We start from the raw sequence: 14,560 nt of genomic DNA, 5'->3' as shown, positions 1-14,560 counted from the left end.
GTGTAAATTGTGCATTTCCCGTCGAATGATAGTATGTCATATGCACGAAAGGTCCAGGCACCTGTATGCAAATGCGCCCCTGAAAAAATTCCTTTTTATAACAACTTGGGTTGAATTCAGGCCTCTTCCTTTGGTTTGGTTGCATTTAGTATGTAAGCCATGTCTTGTCGCTCTCTCCCCCGTCCTCCTTGCTGTCTCTGTCCTTCCCTGTTGCAAGTCATCTCCTGTGGTTGTCGCTTGTTTGCTCATTATTTGCTCAGATCTCTCACAATCACGTCGCCGTTTTTGCGCAAGAGTCCTTGCACAATGCACCCGCGCACACGTGCTTAATCTTGGCAGCTTGATGACTGTGGGCCACCCCATGATGTTGCACACGAAATACCCTCATACTCAGTTTTTTATGATCCCTTGTATTACCCAATGTATCATTGCGATGTTCTTGCCATGCATAACAATCACTTTCTGTGCATGATAACAGCGGACCCTTGTAATTCATGCCTTGAGCTGCCAAATCTACCTTCCGCCGACATTAATATTGCTGGCGGTGAATTGCAAAAGGATTTACAAGCCTTCCTCGATTTCGTTCGCGGGGAATGTTTGTCCATTGCGGCGCAGGATCATTACTCTATTTCTCAACACTGACTGCATACTACGCCTCCATTGCAAAATAAGTTACAAAACATTCCTCCGAATCTCGCTTGTGGGGAATATTTGTCAATCGTGGTACATTATTTCTCGCATTAACGGTAAGTACAGTACTAGTGTCAGGTCATCGGTTCGAGGGTCCTTGGTTGTATGGTTATGTTATTCTAGCACCTGCCTTGAACGCAGCGCGGCTCATATACCCCTTTGTCCGACATTTCAGCTCCAACGAGCCTCTCTGCAGTGGCTATTTACTCTGGCGATATACTCGAGCCGAAGGCAATGAGACCTTGTCAACAGTGGAAGCGGATTTCATGAATATTGTGGGCTGAAGGCCGCAGCCTGTAGAACAAGCCACGGTGATCAGGACATCGCTTTACTCTGGTACTCTCTAGGTACTATCATGAACGGAGCCGATGATCAATCATTCCTTTTACGAAATTCTCGGCAGTGACTACTACGCTCTGACTCGTAGCGGCACTTACGGAGAGTCGTACAATGGCGTAATAGGACCTTTCGAGACTCAGATCGAAGGATGAATTATCTTATCAATCTAATAATACACCCATGGTAAAAAAGAGTTACATCTTTTTCCTTGCATTAAACGTGTCAGATGAATGCACAAACCCATTTAGGCAACTTTCTCAGATCAGAGGGTGTCACAGGCCCAGTACTAGTCACTGCCGAGAAACCTCGTCCTATAGACAAACATTCCTCGCGAGCGAACGCGAGGAATGATGATGGCTCCTTTTGGATGGGAGTGCCAGAGTGGATCAGACTTGTATTAACTCTGTATGGTTGGCCAATATTGAATTACCTAACACGATTCAGGGGCGTGTATGATGCTCGGGACAGCAGAATGCTAAGCCTGCCTGAGAACACATAAATGATGTTACGACGTCAGGACTGAAGCCCAACTCACTCTCGCCTTTTCCTACTACTTATCTTCCAAACAACGAATTCAACCATGTCGATGCACGGTCGTGTGATAAACGTCAAGTATGACGAGCCTTTGACGTACGACGACGGCGGTGACGAGGTCAGTGGGTAGCTAGGGATGAAGTTCCGGCCCTGGCGCTGACGAGTGATATCAATAGTGGACCGGGAAGTATAAATGGGACGAAGCGACAAAAACGTATCTGGTGGTGATCAAGTTCCCTGGCGAGGACGCTTACTTGGGATGGGACGTAAGTCTCTGCGAGAAGCGGTTCCGATGCGAATCTCACCTCTTTGCACAAATTTGCAGGAGAACATGGAGATCGTCTCGACCGACAGTGAGTACTGGTGGAACCTGTTCATAACACAAGGCAAATTAGCGTGCGTATCAGGGTGTTAATCAAACCTATTTGCTGATGTAGACATGAGTGATGTAGGTTCCGGGTCCCCAACAAGTCCGGGTCCAGTGAGGGTTTCTACACCTTGCACACGGAAGCTGATCTTTCGGTGATACTATTCACTGATTGTTGTACCTGAATACTGTCACTGCTGACACTTGTTATGCACTTGCAGATGATCCTCAAGTACCACGTGGGGGACCCCACTGATGCGCAGCTGTGGACGTTGTCAGATCCTGTCAATGAATGAAGGAATGAATACTTAAGTTGAAACCGAGAATTTGCTTAGCTGTGTCGAGTATATTAGTGGAATGAAACCTTCCATTGTTGCCGAGATTACTGTTTTGTACGATTTATCTGCACGCCAAAGACTCAGGCTATACTACCTCCCTTACAAAAGTCCAACGTTGAGTGTAAGTGCACGTATGGCAAATGAGTCTACCGGGCTGTGAGGCCTAGGGGCGGGCCATCCTGCTGGTCTAAAAGTCAGTGATTATTATATAGTGGAGGATGAGCGCACAGTAGATTTTTTACAGTATATAACGTTAACCTGAGGTTTCCGAGGTCTTATCACGGGCCGCATGCTGCTGCCAGTGGTACTACCTTGAAGCACTTACATAACTGTAATACCCCCAAGTTGGAACAGGTAACACATCACCGCCCGCGAGCGAACACGAGGGGTGTCAGTGATCATCGGCTCCTTTCGCAATGGAGGTGCCAGCATTGAATTACTTAACACGATTCAGGGGCCCGTATGGTGCTCGGGACCGCAGAATGCTAAACCTGCCTGAGAACACATAAATGATGCTACGACGTCAGGACTGAAGCCCAACTCACTCTCGCCTTTTCCTACTACTTATCTTCCAAACAACGAATTCAACCATGTCGATGCACGGCCGTGTGATAAACTTCAAGTATAACCAGGCTTTAACAGACGACGACAGCGGTGAGGAGGTCAGTAGGTAGCTAGGGATGAAGTTCCAGCCCTGGCTGACGAGCGACATCAATAGTGGACTGGGAAGTATAAATGGGACGAAGCGACAAAAACGTATCTGGTGACTATCAAGAATGATGACTATGGCACTTACTTGGGATGGGACGCAAGTCTCTGCGAGAAGCTGTTCCGATGCGAATCTCACCTCTTTGCACACATTTGCAGGACGACATGAAAGCCAGCATGACCAACAAAGTGTACTGGTGGAACTTGTTCACCACACAAGGCAAAATGGCGTGCGTATCAGGGCGTTAATCAAACCTATCTGCTGATGTAGACACGAGTAATGTAGATTCCGGGTCCCCAACAAGTCCGGGTCCACTGAGGGGTTCTACACCTTGCACATGGAAGCTAATCTTTCGGTGACATAGTTCATTGACTGTTGTACCATACTGTTGCTGACACTTGCTATGCACTTGCAGATCATCGTCAAGTACCAAGTGGGGAGCCCCACTGATGCGCAGCTGTGGACGTTGGCAGACAATGAATGAATATTCAAGTTGAAGCTGAGGATTTTGCTTAGCTGTGTGACATGTCCATTGTCGAGTATATTAGTGGAATGCAACTTTCAATTGTTGCCGAGATTGCTGTTTTGTACAAGCGATGGTTTGTCTGCACGCCACCGTGACTGGGAGGAGACGCTACCTTCCCTGCCAAGGCCATATCACAGGTTAATTTCTGACGCGCGCTGTTTCAAGAGATGTTGAGGCTGCCATTCGATTGGTCTCGAGCCAAGATTATCAAGAGTTCCCTACCGAAATTGAGTGATAGACCATGAATATTATGAATGTTCTGATGAAGGACGAGATACCAGGTGTTACGATACCTGGGAGTATCTCCCGTATATTCCATGGCACCATGACAGATTATGATGAGGTGTAGTCCAAGCCAGTCCACCCTAAATTCGACAACAAGTCCAGATAACTGCACATGTAGGTATACAAAATCTAGTCTACCATGAAATAGATGAGTAGCGGGAGTATGTAGGTACACTATCCTACTTACAAACGATTCGAGCTCTACCGCACGCCCCCAACGCGCGCCCAGAACATGTCTTCTTTCAAACGTACGATTTCTTTCCACGTACGATCCTCCCATGTCGCGTCACCGGCATAACCTTCCTCGTCGGTAGTAGAAGAGCGCTTTGTACTACTTGTGTCGATAGATTTCCCATGTGTGCTGGAATCCTCAGATGCACGCCTGGTTTGGCTAGCTTCGGAGGATGGGTTGACAACAACGGCTTGCGTGGTGGGGGGAGAAACATCTGCGGACGCTCGCTTTTCGGGATACGGATGTCTGTTCATATTCGCATCAGGTAAGGGGTTGGAGGTTTCGGTGATGTCATGCTTGGTTGTGGAGGGCTCTACAGCGTCCTCGCCCGCCACAGCTTTCTGTTCACGGGGAGAAGACGCTTTGTGTTCTTCTTCCTTCTCAGAAGCAGGCGCATCAATTTTCGATGGGACCTCATCTTTGCTAACTTCAGCCGAAGGCATTGGAATTCCTTCCTTTGCTTCGACCTGTGAAGCAGTGGGAGGTATAGGAACTGCCCTTCGTGCGGGAGCTCGCCTGGGGACGGGCGGAGCACTATTTGGTACAGGTGAAGTGGCCCTAGAGGATGAGAACGGAGAGCCCGTGCGTGGGGGAGCTGGTGAGCCGGCTCTCGATCGACTCAGAGCAATAGGTGTACTGGCACGATGAGGTATCGGCGAAGAGACGCGTGAAGGCAAGGGAGCTGGAGAGGCCACACGAGAACGTGGGCGCGGAGGTGGCGATACGGCACGGAACACAGGTGACGTAGGTGTCTCTGGCAGGGGGATGGTGTGTGGGGAGGGTGGGCGTTCTGGCTGTAAAGCCGGGGCCTGGGGCTGTGTTATTGTTTGCGGAGAAGACAGATCCGCGGAAAATGGGCGAGCAAAGGACATTTCATCAACGGGAGTGGTGAATGATTCCTGAGAACCGGACGTCCCAGGTTCAGAACCAGCGTTTCTGTCAGTATCATTTGAAACGGCAGCGGGTGTGTCGATTGAATGGCCACGCCCTTCACTCCTTCTGGGCAGGGGAGGAGGTGATTGAGCAGGTGGATGGGGAACAGAAGGGTGGGCAGGTGGTGGCGGCGGCGGCGGAGGTTTCCTCGCAAGTTTCTTATCCTTTTCCTCGTCCTTCTCCTTCTCCTTGTCTTTTTCCTTCTCCTTCTCCTTATCTTTTTCTTTTTCTTTCTCCTTCTCCTTGGAATTTTCAGTCCAGCTAACAGCCCTCTCCCCAAGCGCGCTCGCCATCTCCCAAAGCCGCCTGCGCCGGGGAGGTACAGGAGGCTTCTCACTAGCAGGGATCGCAGATTCGCTCGCAACCGGAGAAGAGTTCTTTTTACTTGACTCTTGGGTATTTTCTGTCCCATTCGCAACCGAAATCACAGGCTTCTTATCGGGTATAACAGGCTCCTCCTCCCATATACGCTCGATGACGCATGTGCGGACGAAAGCCCACAGGGAACACGTACTTCGGAGGCGCAGGAGACAGTAATTGGATGTGCACAACGGATAGGGTTGTTGTGTTTGAGCAGAGTTTGTACGGGTTGCCCCCATGGGGTTCGCTGACGGCCTGGATATGGGCAGCGTCGAGGTGGAAGGCGTCGAGGTGTGAAGTGGTAAAGAGACAGGCGCGATAGCTGGGGCAGGGGTGGCAGGTGCCAGACGGAATACGTATACTTGCTCGGGCTGCTCGATATCTGCGTCATGTCCCACATGACTTGATGAGGAGTTGGAAAGTGCATTCTTGAACCAAAGGTTGCCATTCGTGAGGCGGCTATTGTTGCGGCTGCGCGTGAAGGACGCAAGCGGAGAGATTGGGGGTATTTCGTGCGATTGGGCACGTACGATTGCAGCACCGCAAAGGGCACATGAAATGGAAACGGGTGTGTTCGTTGGGGAATGGGGGTACAGCTCCTGTACAAGCGATGAAAATGGCACCGGCTCAACAATGAGCATCCCCGTGTGGATCGCTGCTAGAACGGACCGCCGGGAGAGCCAGTTTAATGAAGGAGCCAGGTCTAGCCGGACGGTCGGTTCTCTAAATCAGGATGAACAGATGCATCGGAGAACAGGACGCGTAGGTCACTTACGAATCCTCCGTGAGCAACCGTGCAAGGAAGGGTAGACCAAGAAGTGTGGAGATAACAGGTGAAGTAACCTGTGAGACCCGTAGGCCCCGAAGGTGCGTCACAAACGCAATGAACTCTGCGTAAGGGACATGCACTGTCACCAAGCGCATTTTCCGTACATCTCCCGGATACTGATGAACCGCGTCCCGCTCAACCCACTTGCCCTTGGTCATACTGAGTCGCGCCTCCTCCGCCTGACGTTCAGCATCCTCTTTATCAGCCTGCAGAGCCTGCATCTGGGTCTGCATCACTTTGACAGCTTCCTCAGCTCCCTTTAGCGCCTCCTCCGCCTCGCGCCCCTTGCGTTCGCTGTTGGCCCGCGCCAATCGCGCTTCTGCGACCATCGTGTTCGCCTGGTGAAATAGCGATGCACTAAGATCATCGAGTTCCTTCTCAATATCACTCCTAGCCGTCTCTGCTTGCCCACGCTGGGCAGCTTCTTCCGTCGCACGTTCCATAAGCCTGTTCAACTCAGCAGTGACATGCTCTTTCTCGACGAGCAGCCCTGTATCGAGCGCAGCGAGATGGTGGGTGCGCTCGAGCTCAAGCGATGAGACTGCGACAGTCGCATTTCGCAGAGAGCTCTCAGAATCGTGTAGCTGATCTTCGAGGTCGGAGACGCGGTCGTAGGACTTGACGAGCTTGCTGTTGAGCTGGGTGACTTGCGAGAAGAGATCGGTGACTTGGGAACGGAGGGATACGATTATTTGGGCTTGGGCATCTGAGGCATCTTGGTCTTTTTGGTGTTCTTGGTCGATGGGCTCGGCATTGATGACTGTTTCGTGCGTTGGCTCTGTCGATGCCATTGACGATATGCTCAAGACGTGGCGGCGATCGTCAAACTTGACCAAACAAGAATTTTGCTGGTGTCGCCTAGGAACACGATCAAGTACTACATACTAAGGGTTAAACTTGCTTTCATAGGAGCCGCTAGCTAAGACTTCACATCAGCAAACACAATGAAAGCCCCTGAATTCATTAACCAAATCACTACCAAAACACGACAGCAAGTAAAACAAACGAGTACGAGGGTGGTTTTCATATTATATTACGTCCACCACGCACGTCTACATGGACAAAAGCAAATGAAATAAGCTTAGGACAACAAGTATACCACGCAGATGAGCACCCCTCACCCCTCCGAACCACCATGCACATATGTTCTTACTGTTTGGGGGGTGGAGGGCCGCCACGACCCCGAGGTCCACCACGGCCCCGGAACGAACCCCTGGACTCGCCGTTAGGCGCGCCACCCCGTGGCCGACTGACAGGCCGGTCGCCACGCTCCTTCCTGGTCTCAACGATGATCCGGACACTGCCCTCGGGACTATCGAAGCGCAATCCACCCTCGCCACCAGAGTTGGTGGGAAGCGAGGCAATGATTGCTTTCTTAGCAGCATCAAGGCTGTTGAACTCGAGGAAGGCACAAGCTTTGCTGCGCACGATCTCGACATCCTTGACAGTACCAAAGCGGGCCAAAAGGGTTATCAGTTGCTGTTGCGACACGACCTCAGTGACACCCTAATGACAAAATGTTTTGGTGAGCGACATGTATGAATGGTTAGGGGGAGGCATACCTTGACGAAGCACTGGGAGGTTGTGAGTGCATTGGCAGAAGCGATGAGCGAGTGAGGGTGCGAATGTGAGTGCTCTCTCCGTGGAGTAGGAGAAGGGGCACTGCCAACCGGTGGTGCTGGAGATGCTGCAGAAGCAGGGACCTCGGACATCCCTTTTGACTCAGTAGCTACCTGTGCGCCCCAGCGCTTAGAGTCGGCGGCAGCAAGGCTGGCCCACGTTTTTGGTACTGCAGGTTTTGGCGCAGGGGCTGGTGGCTGAGGAGCGGGTGCCTGTTCAGGAGCTAGTGGTGGGGGTAACCAGAGCGGGAGGTGCAGGCACTGGTGGCGGCGCAACAAGCGGTGGAGGAGCAGGCGCTTGTGGCGGCGCAATCAGAGCGGGGGGTTCAGGCTCTGGCTCAGCTTCAGGAATGGATGGCTCAGGAGTGGGCTCCCGTTTGATCTCAGGCTCGTGATGGATACCGTTGACCTCAACTGGAGCACGTTCGGGCTCAGGGGGTGGGGAGATGGGTTCAGGTACCATAGTGGTTGGCTCTTCGACTTCGGGTTCAGGAGCAGGGGGCGGGGGAGTTGGCTCGCGAGCTGATTCAGGTGCAGGTTCAGAAGGTGCAGTAGAGGAAGCCTCAGGTTCGCTGGCATCATCTTCGACGGTCTCCTCCTTCAGGAAGCGGAAGATGTCATTGAGGACGAAATAACCGTTTGGCTGCTCTGCAAGGAAGAAGGTCTGCACGAACTTGCGCCAAGGGTCACCATGATTTGACATTTCACCGATGACCTGAATGATGATACCACCATTGGCACTAGACTGGGCGTCGACTGAGTGGATGTAGACCTTGCAGTCATCGAAGCCAAGAGAGGTAATCTTATTATGGATTTCCTACGCGACTTGTAAGATTTTAAGAGGATGAATAGAGAGAATTAGTACACACCTGCTGGCCAAAACATGCCTTGACATCCTCGCCCTCTGTACCATGGATGAAGGTTGAGGTTTTTGTGTAGAAGCAATGCAAACGATTGGGCTGCTTGTTAACAAAAGTGTAATACTGAGGAACAAATTGCCATCCGACTTCAGAAGGAACGACGTTCTGATGAATCTGAGAAGGAGATGAAGTAGCGGATGAGCTGGTCATTATGAGGGAATGATGCTAAAACTTTTTTTTATAAATAAAAGGACTGAAAATCAATGATTTTGATACTGACCTGAAGGGAATCAAAAGTGCGTGATGATGAGGAGTCTAAAGATTACAACGAACAGACGCAAGCCACGTTAAATCACTGGCGGGAGATGCGAGAGACAGCGTAGAACACAAAAACCACAACAGTTCAATTTTACACCGGTATTTGCCGATTGCTGACAAATCACGTGGCGTTCCGTTCCCGCACATTGTCAGTTTCAGATTGCGGGGCACTGTGAAATATTTCAGCCCGGCTAATATTCAGAGTGAATGACCTGACCCGGTGGGTCACGCTTCTAGATGCTTTTCTATTACTAGGCATTTCGCATCAACAACTCGAGATTTAGCGTTGATCGAGCAATACACGGTGCAGCCTAATCGACGGTAAATTTGGAATTGAACGCAATGAGCATCATGTGAGCCTTGCGGTGGGTAGCGAATATTATTGCCAAGCAGAGCTTGGAGCCAAGTGGAGAACAGGTCTGACAAATAGATTCACTTGTCCCAGTGGGGCAACCGCTCCAGGGGTCTTATCCACTTCGATATAGGTTGGTCGAATCCATCACCTACTTAGCGCAGCAACGATGCAAGCCAGTATTTCTCCAACGCTTCCTCTCCTGCTGTTCTTCATATTTTCTTTCTGTTTGTCCAATAATGGCGTGCACGCCTTCGGAGCAGGCAACATTCCTTCGTAAAGCAAAGTTCATTCCCTTTCTTCTTTCATTGACGATTTGGCAGATATGCATTTGTCGAAGGCAAGGCATTTAGGCACGGGGATATCGTAGGCGATCTCCAACTTGATCGAGTTCTGGCGTACTGATCATCGCGCTGTCTAGGAGGATACACTTGCAGATCTCATAAAGAAGGGGGTTGGTGGATTCGCGCTCTCCAGTCTCATCGGAAAGGGTCCAAAGTTTGGTGGCCTCGACATTAAGCGCGTATACTTTGGGTGCATATTTGCAGATGCCAACTTGTATTTCTTCGTGATCTAACCCATCAGCATATAGCAATTGGTTGAGAGATTACAGTCAGGTAATTCAACTCTTCTAATGTTTGAAAGTGCGGCAAGTTCATGACGTTTGATAGGCTGTTGACATCAGTACACTGAAGAAAGTGAACTTGCAAGTATGTTGTGACAACTGCCCACCGATGTTCATAACATCATTCTACGAATCTCCAGACGATCCTGAATTTAGTTATGGTGCTCGGGTTTATGGTATGTGCGATTGCCGCCCCTAAAACTTGCTCTCACTCTATTTTAGGCCAACGGGTATGCTACTGGCGAATTTGAAGTCACGCCAGAGAGACTCGGTGCCTATTTGCCAGTATGTGCCCCCTGGCATATCTACCACACGACGTATTAACGCGCACCACACACAGACAGAACATATTGATAACCCGAAAGGTTATGGAGAGGGAGAAGACCCTCGGCAGTACGACCCCAGACTACGCGGCCCTGTCCACGTACATATTATTTTTTTACCTATCACTTACCCTACTCACCTGTATCATTCTTGCCAGCCTGATGAACTCGCCATCGATCCGCAGACGGGAATGAAAAACTATATCGCAAATGGTTCGTCTCTTCACCAGGATTTCCTTTTGACTTCGAGTGGCTCACAGATGTGATAGAAAATGGTCATTGGGATACATCCAAGGCCCTCGTGCGCAGAGTACTCCAGCAGTGCATTTACCTCGGCAGGAAATACAAGAGTTCTGGAGATAACGCGGATCAATACGAGGCGTTTAGGCTCCTTGGACAAGCTGTAAGTTGAACATTCATCTAAAAATCTCTACCTGTGACGCATATATGCACCGAATATGTGGGATTACTGTGCAATATACATTGCGGCATACAGTCCTGCCCGTCGCTCATCATCGTTGGTGTCTTCCGTTTTGCTATGAACAACTCACATTGGTTTCATTGCAATACTAATTAATCTCATCGAATAGCTTCACACCCTTGAAGACTTCTCTGCACACTCCAATTTCTGCGAGCTTGCTCTTGTTTCCATGGGACATACCAATGTATTCGTGCATGTTGGTGATGCTGTACGAGTGCGCGCACACAATGGAAAAATGGTCGCGCCAATCGTTACAGGTGAGTATTTTCACGCTATGGCATCGTTAAGAAATAACCCCGCTCACTGGGCTGCTATCTAGGGACCTTCGGATCGAGTGACTTTATTTACAGCTTGCTTGGAGGTAAGCACAGATGATCTTTCATCGTAATAGCAATTAATTGAACTCGCATTCGTGCAGAGGCTACCGATCACATCGTGAGATACATGACTTTGGTATATTAACACATCAAAACTTCTCACTTTCGTTCTCTAGAGTGAGGCTTCCGTCACGGAGCTTAATAAAGAATTTGATCGTGCACGCTCCAAGCCTAATTCATCGAGTGACATGCTCCGCGATGCTTTCCTCAAACTCCCTGGTGGAAGCGGCGATAAGATGGGTCGCGACATGGAAGGCATCCAGCGCATGCGCGCTGGGATAGAACGTGGTAATAAGCGCCCTGGGGATATGAGCCCACAAGAACTGCATAGCGTGTTGTGGCAGGTGTTGAGCTTCAGAGATTCCGGTACGCCCTTGATTTGACGCTCCTCACACGGTATCTCACTCTTTCAAAGTTATGAAAAGTATATCGGGGACGTTAGGTGAATTTCGTTTTTTATGACAAGTTCCCCTGGTGCTGATGGATGCTACAGAGAAGATCCCTGGGCTCAACTCGGTTATCGAGAAAATTCAGGATTCAATTTCTGGTCGGTTCATCATCGATTCGTTGATGGATAGGCTGTACTGATGGCTTCTCAACAGTGTTCGTTTTCACTACTTTGGAGGTAAGGAATTCACCGAAAATGTGTCCTCTCCGCTGCAGTCGCTGATTACCCGGAATGTAGCCCTTTTTGAGGCCGATAATGCAGACCGCGACGGCCGGACTATCATCGGCCTCATCAGAGGTGATCGATAACCATGATCAATATGAGGTGAGTCAGAGTGTTTGATTCGCGAATACTTCCGTATCCCTCCGTGTTTCGATCTCGAGTGGCCCCGTTTTTGGCCTCGAAGCTCGGCTGTTGTCGCATTATTCTTAACCTTCATTCGGAATATCGCTTATCGATCTCTCCCTTCTTTCTGATTTTGATGTCAACATCAGCTGACGTTTCTTCCTCTGACAGGTGTTCAACGATCCGTATGCTGTGAGTTCGAACAACATCGACACGTGCCGCAATAATCTCTTATCACCCCTTTACCCCACAGAGCGACCCCACACATTCTTTCCTTAGCAAAGATCACTTCGTACGTAAACCCCGTTCATCCTCATCTCGAGGAGCTACGCAATATTACTTATTCACCAAATGTAATGCTTCTAGAATTTGATCCTAAATGAACCTGCCGGTAATATCGCAAAACTCATTCTTGTGAGTTACTTTCCCAACATGAAACAGAGCTGTGTTCAGTATTGTTTGCGGATAGAAACATACCGTCAATTTGGTTACGAAGGCCTGGGATGACAGTTCATTGAACGTGAATCAGGTCACAGATGAGGCTTTGCAGTGCCTGTATGTCCCTTTCCTTTCATATTCTTGGCACAGATCGATCATATCCGCAGCTTCCATCCCGACTTCCAACAGTCTTCTTCCGTAATCCAGCGTGATATGTTGGAATACATGAGATCGTGGGTTCAGAATCTCGGGCATAATCAGCACGCCATACTTGCACGTCTTACGAAGGAATCAGTGAGAGCGCAGGACAACACTCGGTTAGCTGCCGATGGGAGTGCTCCCGCTTCTCATGCGCAGGCGCAGCAGGGCATTCAGGGTCTCGTGCATGGAATTCCCGGTGCTACGCAGATGCAGGGTCTGATGAACATGGTGGGTGGATCTGCAGGGACGGGACGAGAGGGCGGCCAATCCAGTGGGCAGCCGGGTTCTTACTACTCAAGGCCAGAGACAATCGCCTCGTATGGGACTGTGCAAAGCACCAGCTCGAGCTACGCGCCTCCTTCGGCCCCGCTAGCACCGTCAGCGGCGTATGCCCCTAGTTCGTATGCACAGCATTCACAGAGCGGGTCATCATTCCATCCGCCTCCTGCCCAGAGCCAGTACGCACCGTCCTACGTGCAGCCGTCCCCTCCCACGTCGTCGTTTGTCAGCGCGAACAGCGCATACATGCAGAACGTGCAGGGTGCTCCTGGTGGGTACCCAATCGCTACTTCCGGCGGATATCCACCCCTGTCGCCAAATGTTCCATTTGCAGGCGGGTACCCGAGCGCTAGACCTACAAGCGGCTATCCGCCGCCAAGCACTTTTCCACCTGCAGGTGATTACTCTATGTCACACCGTTCGCGCATAGGCGATTACTCGCAACCATGCGGCCCACCTCCAGATGGGTTCGGTCCGGGTGGGTTCCCTGACGAACACCGTGGCACCCACGGTCATGAGTTCCCCGAAGCACCGGTGTATGGTGGCCGTCATGGACAACATGCGTTCGATGACGATTATCGGCGTGGGGATGGAGACCAACAACAGGCTTCCTTCCCGTCGCCAGGAGGCCACCCACCGCGAAATGATCCGTATGATAATAGGTGGTGAAATACTCGAAGGGGCGAGCAAATGAATGCATGTTGAATGGTGTTTCTTGTGTTGTATAACACACGGATTTGGTGTCTGAATCGCACAACATGCCGATTGTATCACTGTATATTGTAGATGAGTAAATTGAATGTGCCACCATAAATTTCTCGAGATAAGTTAAGGGGTATGTGAAAGTCGCAGTGTCTTTTGAGAAAACATGATGAAAGAGCGTGGAATGGAGATAAATGAGATGAATACAATACCAGACTGTGATTGCTAGAGTACAATGTATGTGATTATGGTGATGTTGCTATAGTAACAAAAATGCCTGCAGGAGAAAGGAGCGCAGAGGCAAGTATCATCAGACACTGCTTTTACAGTGACAATTCTTCGCGGTCCACGATTGTCATCAGCCCAGACACATTCTGTACTCGGTCCAAGGCAACTGGTTTTTGAGGATCTGAAAGGGACGATCGCGAAGCCGAGGCGTGATAGCGGACCTAGACAAATGGGATGATTCAGGATCTCAGAAATCCAAATCAGACAAAGAACCCATGACGAACCTGAACTTTAAAAGATCCATGTCGTCTGTCCCTGGGGACACGTATTGAACACTCCCAGCTGATTCAAAGCATAAGCAATAGAAACGCAGCAGAGCGCCACAAGCTCCACACACCGTTCGTCTACCAATACATTTGCACCTATGTTCTCTGCTCTCTCGAACAAGCTTGCTCTCGACCCCCTCAACAGCTTGGGAACATCCACTGCATCTCTACAAAAGAACAGGTCGTTCTGCACCAGCGGTATTTTGCGTTTTGACGTAGCACCCTCTCCTCGCAGTAAGGGGTGAGTCTGTGGCTCGCCGGAAGTGGAGTCAATGGATTCAGTCTTTGACGTGCTCCGTCGTAGTTTTACGAATGCATTGGTGACGGTCATCGTGACTCTGATGGGGGATGGCGGAGACGATAACATGTTGGGTATAATGGTATTATCAACATCGTACAGAGTTTTAGGTGTGCTATAAGTATACTGCCAGCTACGGCTAGCGTCGGAGTTTATATATGACTCCAAGGCAACCTCGGAAAAGTGCCTTTCTCTTTC

The 14,560-nt window shown here is 50.1% G+C and overlaps 5 protein-coding genes across 5 annotated transcripts; 2 read left to right on the top strand and 3 right to left on the bottom strand.

The window, feature by feature from the left end:
* Nucleotides 1-2,752: 2,752 nt before the first annotated feature.
* DFJ58DRAFT_743894 (uncharacterized protein) lies at nucleotides 2,753-3,568 on the top strand. The gene is made up of 5 exons (XM_041387281.1): nucleotides 2,753-2,930; nucleotides 2,987-3,031; nucleotides 3,136-3,206; nucleotides 3,263-3,332; nucleotides 3,393-3,568. The coding sequence occupies exons 1-5, from the start codon at nucleotides 2,859-2,861 to the stop codon at nucleotides 3,459-3,461; spliced, it is 327 nt and encodes a 108-aa protein (XP_041246524.1). The 5' UTR covers nucleotides 2,753-2,858; the 3' UTR covers nucleotides 3,462-3,568.
* Nucleotides 3,569-3,758: 190 nt separating this feature from the next.
* DFJ58DRAFT_680998 (proline-rich protein) lies at nucleotides 3,759-7,031 on the bottom strand. The gene is made up of 2 exons (XM_041383211.1): nucleotides 6,089-7,031; nucleotides 3,759-6,036 (listed from the first exon to the last, which is right to left on the bottom strand). The coding sequence occupies exons 1-2, from the start codon at nucleotides 6,931-6,933 to the stop codon at nucleotides 3,990-3,992; spliced, it is 2,892 nt and encodes a 963-aa protein (XP_041246523.1). The 5' UTR covers nucleotides 6,934-7,031; the 3' UTR covers nucleotides 3,759-3,989.
* DFJ58DRAFT_774749 (uncharacterized protein) lies at nucleotides 7,010-9,000 on the bottom strand. The gene is made up of 5 exons (XM_041389398.1): nucleotides 8,902-9,000; nucleotides 8,631-8,852; nucleotides 8,003-8,578; nucleotides 7,705-7,974; nucleotides 7,010-7,648 (listed from the first exon to the last, which is right to left on the bottom strand). Exons 2-5 carry the CDS (start codon nucleotides 8,829-8,831, stop codon nucleotides 7,292-7,294), a joined length of 1,404 nt encoding a protein of 467 aa, XP_041246522.1. The 5' UTR covers nucleotides 8,832-8,852; nucleotides 8,902-9,000; the 3' UTR covers nucleotides 7,010-7,291.
* A 389-nt stretch (nucleotides 9,001-9,389) lies between these two features.
* On the top strand, nucleotides 9,390-13,580 carry DFJ58DRAFT_700267 (heterokaryon incompatibility protein Het-C-domain-containing protein). The gene is made up of 23 exons (XM_041383570.1): nucleotides 9,390-9,567; nucleotides 9,615-9,657; nucleotides 9,713-9,825; nucleotides 9,884-9,908; nucleotides 9,963-10,001; nucleotides 10,057-10,092; nucleotides 10,139-10,201; nucleotides 10,257-10,452; nucleotides 10,509-10,642; nucleotides 10,830-10,977; nucleotides 11,040-11,081; nucleotides 11,139-11,155; nucleotides 11,214-11,463; nucleotides 11,513-11,539; nucleotides 11,591-11,644; nucleotides 11,700-11,722; nucleotides 11,783-11,869; nucleotides 12,062-12,082; nucleotides 12,144-12,182; nucleotides 12,257-12,304; nucleotides 12,360-12,445; nucleotides 12,496-12,926; nucleotides 13,143-13,580. Exons 1-23 carry the CDS (start codon nucleotides 9,461-9,463, stop codon nucleotides 13,475-13,477), a joined length of 2,364 nt encoding a protein of 787 aa, XP_041246521.1. The 5' UTR covers nucleotides 9,390-9,460; the 3' UTR covers nucleotides 13,478-13,580.
* Nucleotides 13,581-14,470, bottom strand: DFJ58DRAFT_774736 (uncharacterized protein). The gene is made up of 3 exons (XM_041389397.1): nucleotides 14,136-14,470; nucleotides 14,023-14,080; nucleotides 13,581-13,959 (listed from the first exon to the last, which is right to left on the bottom strand). Exons 1-3 carry the CDS (start codon nucleotides 14,429-14,431, stop codon nucleotides 13,834-13,836), a joined length of 480 nt encoding a protein of 159 aa, XP_041246520.1. The 5' UTR covers nucleotides 14,432-14,470; the 3' UTR covers nucleotides 13,581-13,833.
* Nucleotides 14,471-14,560: the final 90 nt, after the last annotated feature.

Source organism: Suillus subalutaceus, assembly GCF_016647625.1.
Source record: "Suillus subalutaceus strain FC151 chromosome Unknown DFJ58scaffold_25, whole genome shotgun sequence".
NCBI lineage: Eukaryota > Fungi > Basidiomycota > Agaricomycetes > Boletales > Suillaceae > Suillus > Suillus subalutaceus.
Note: the sequence above shows the minus strand (reverse complement) of the source record. Positions and strands in the feature narration are given on the sequence as shown.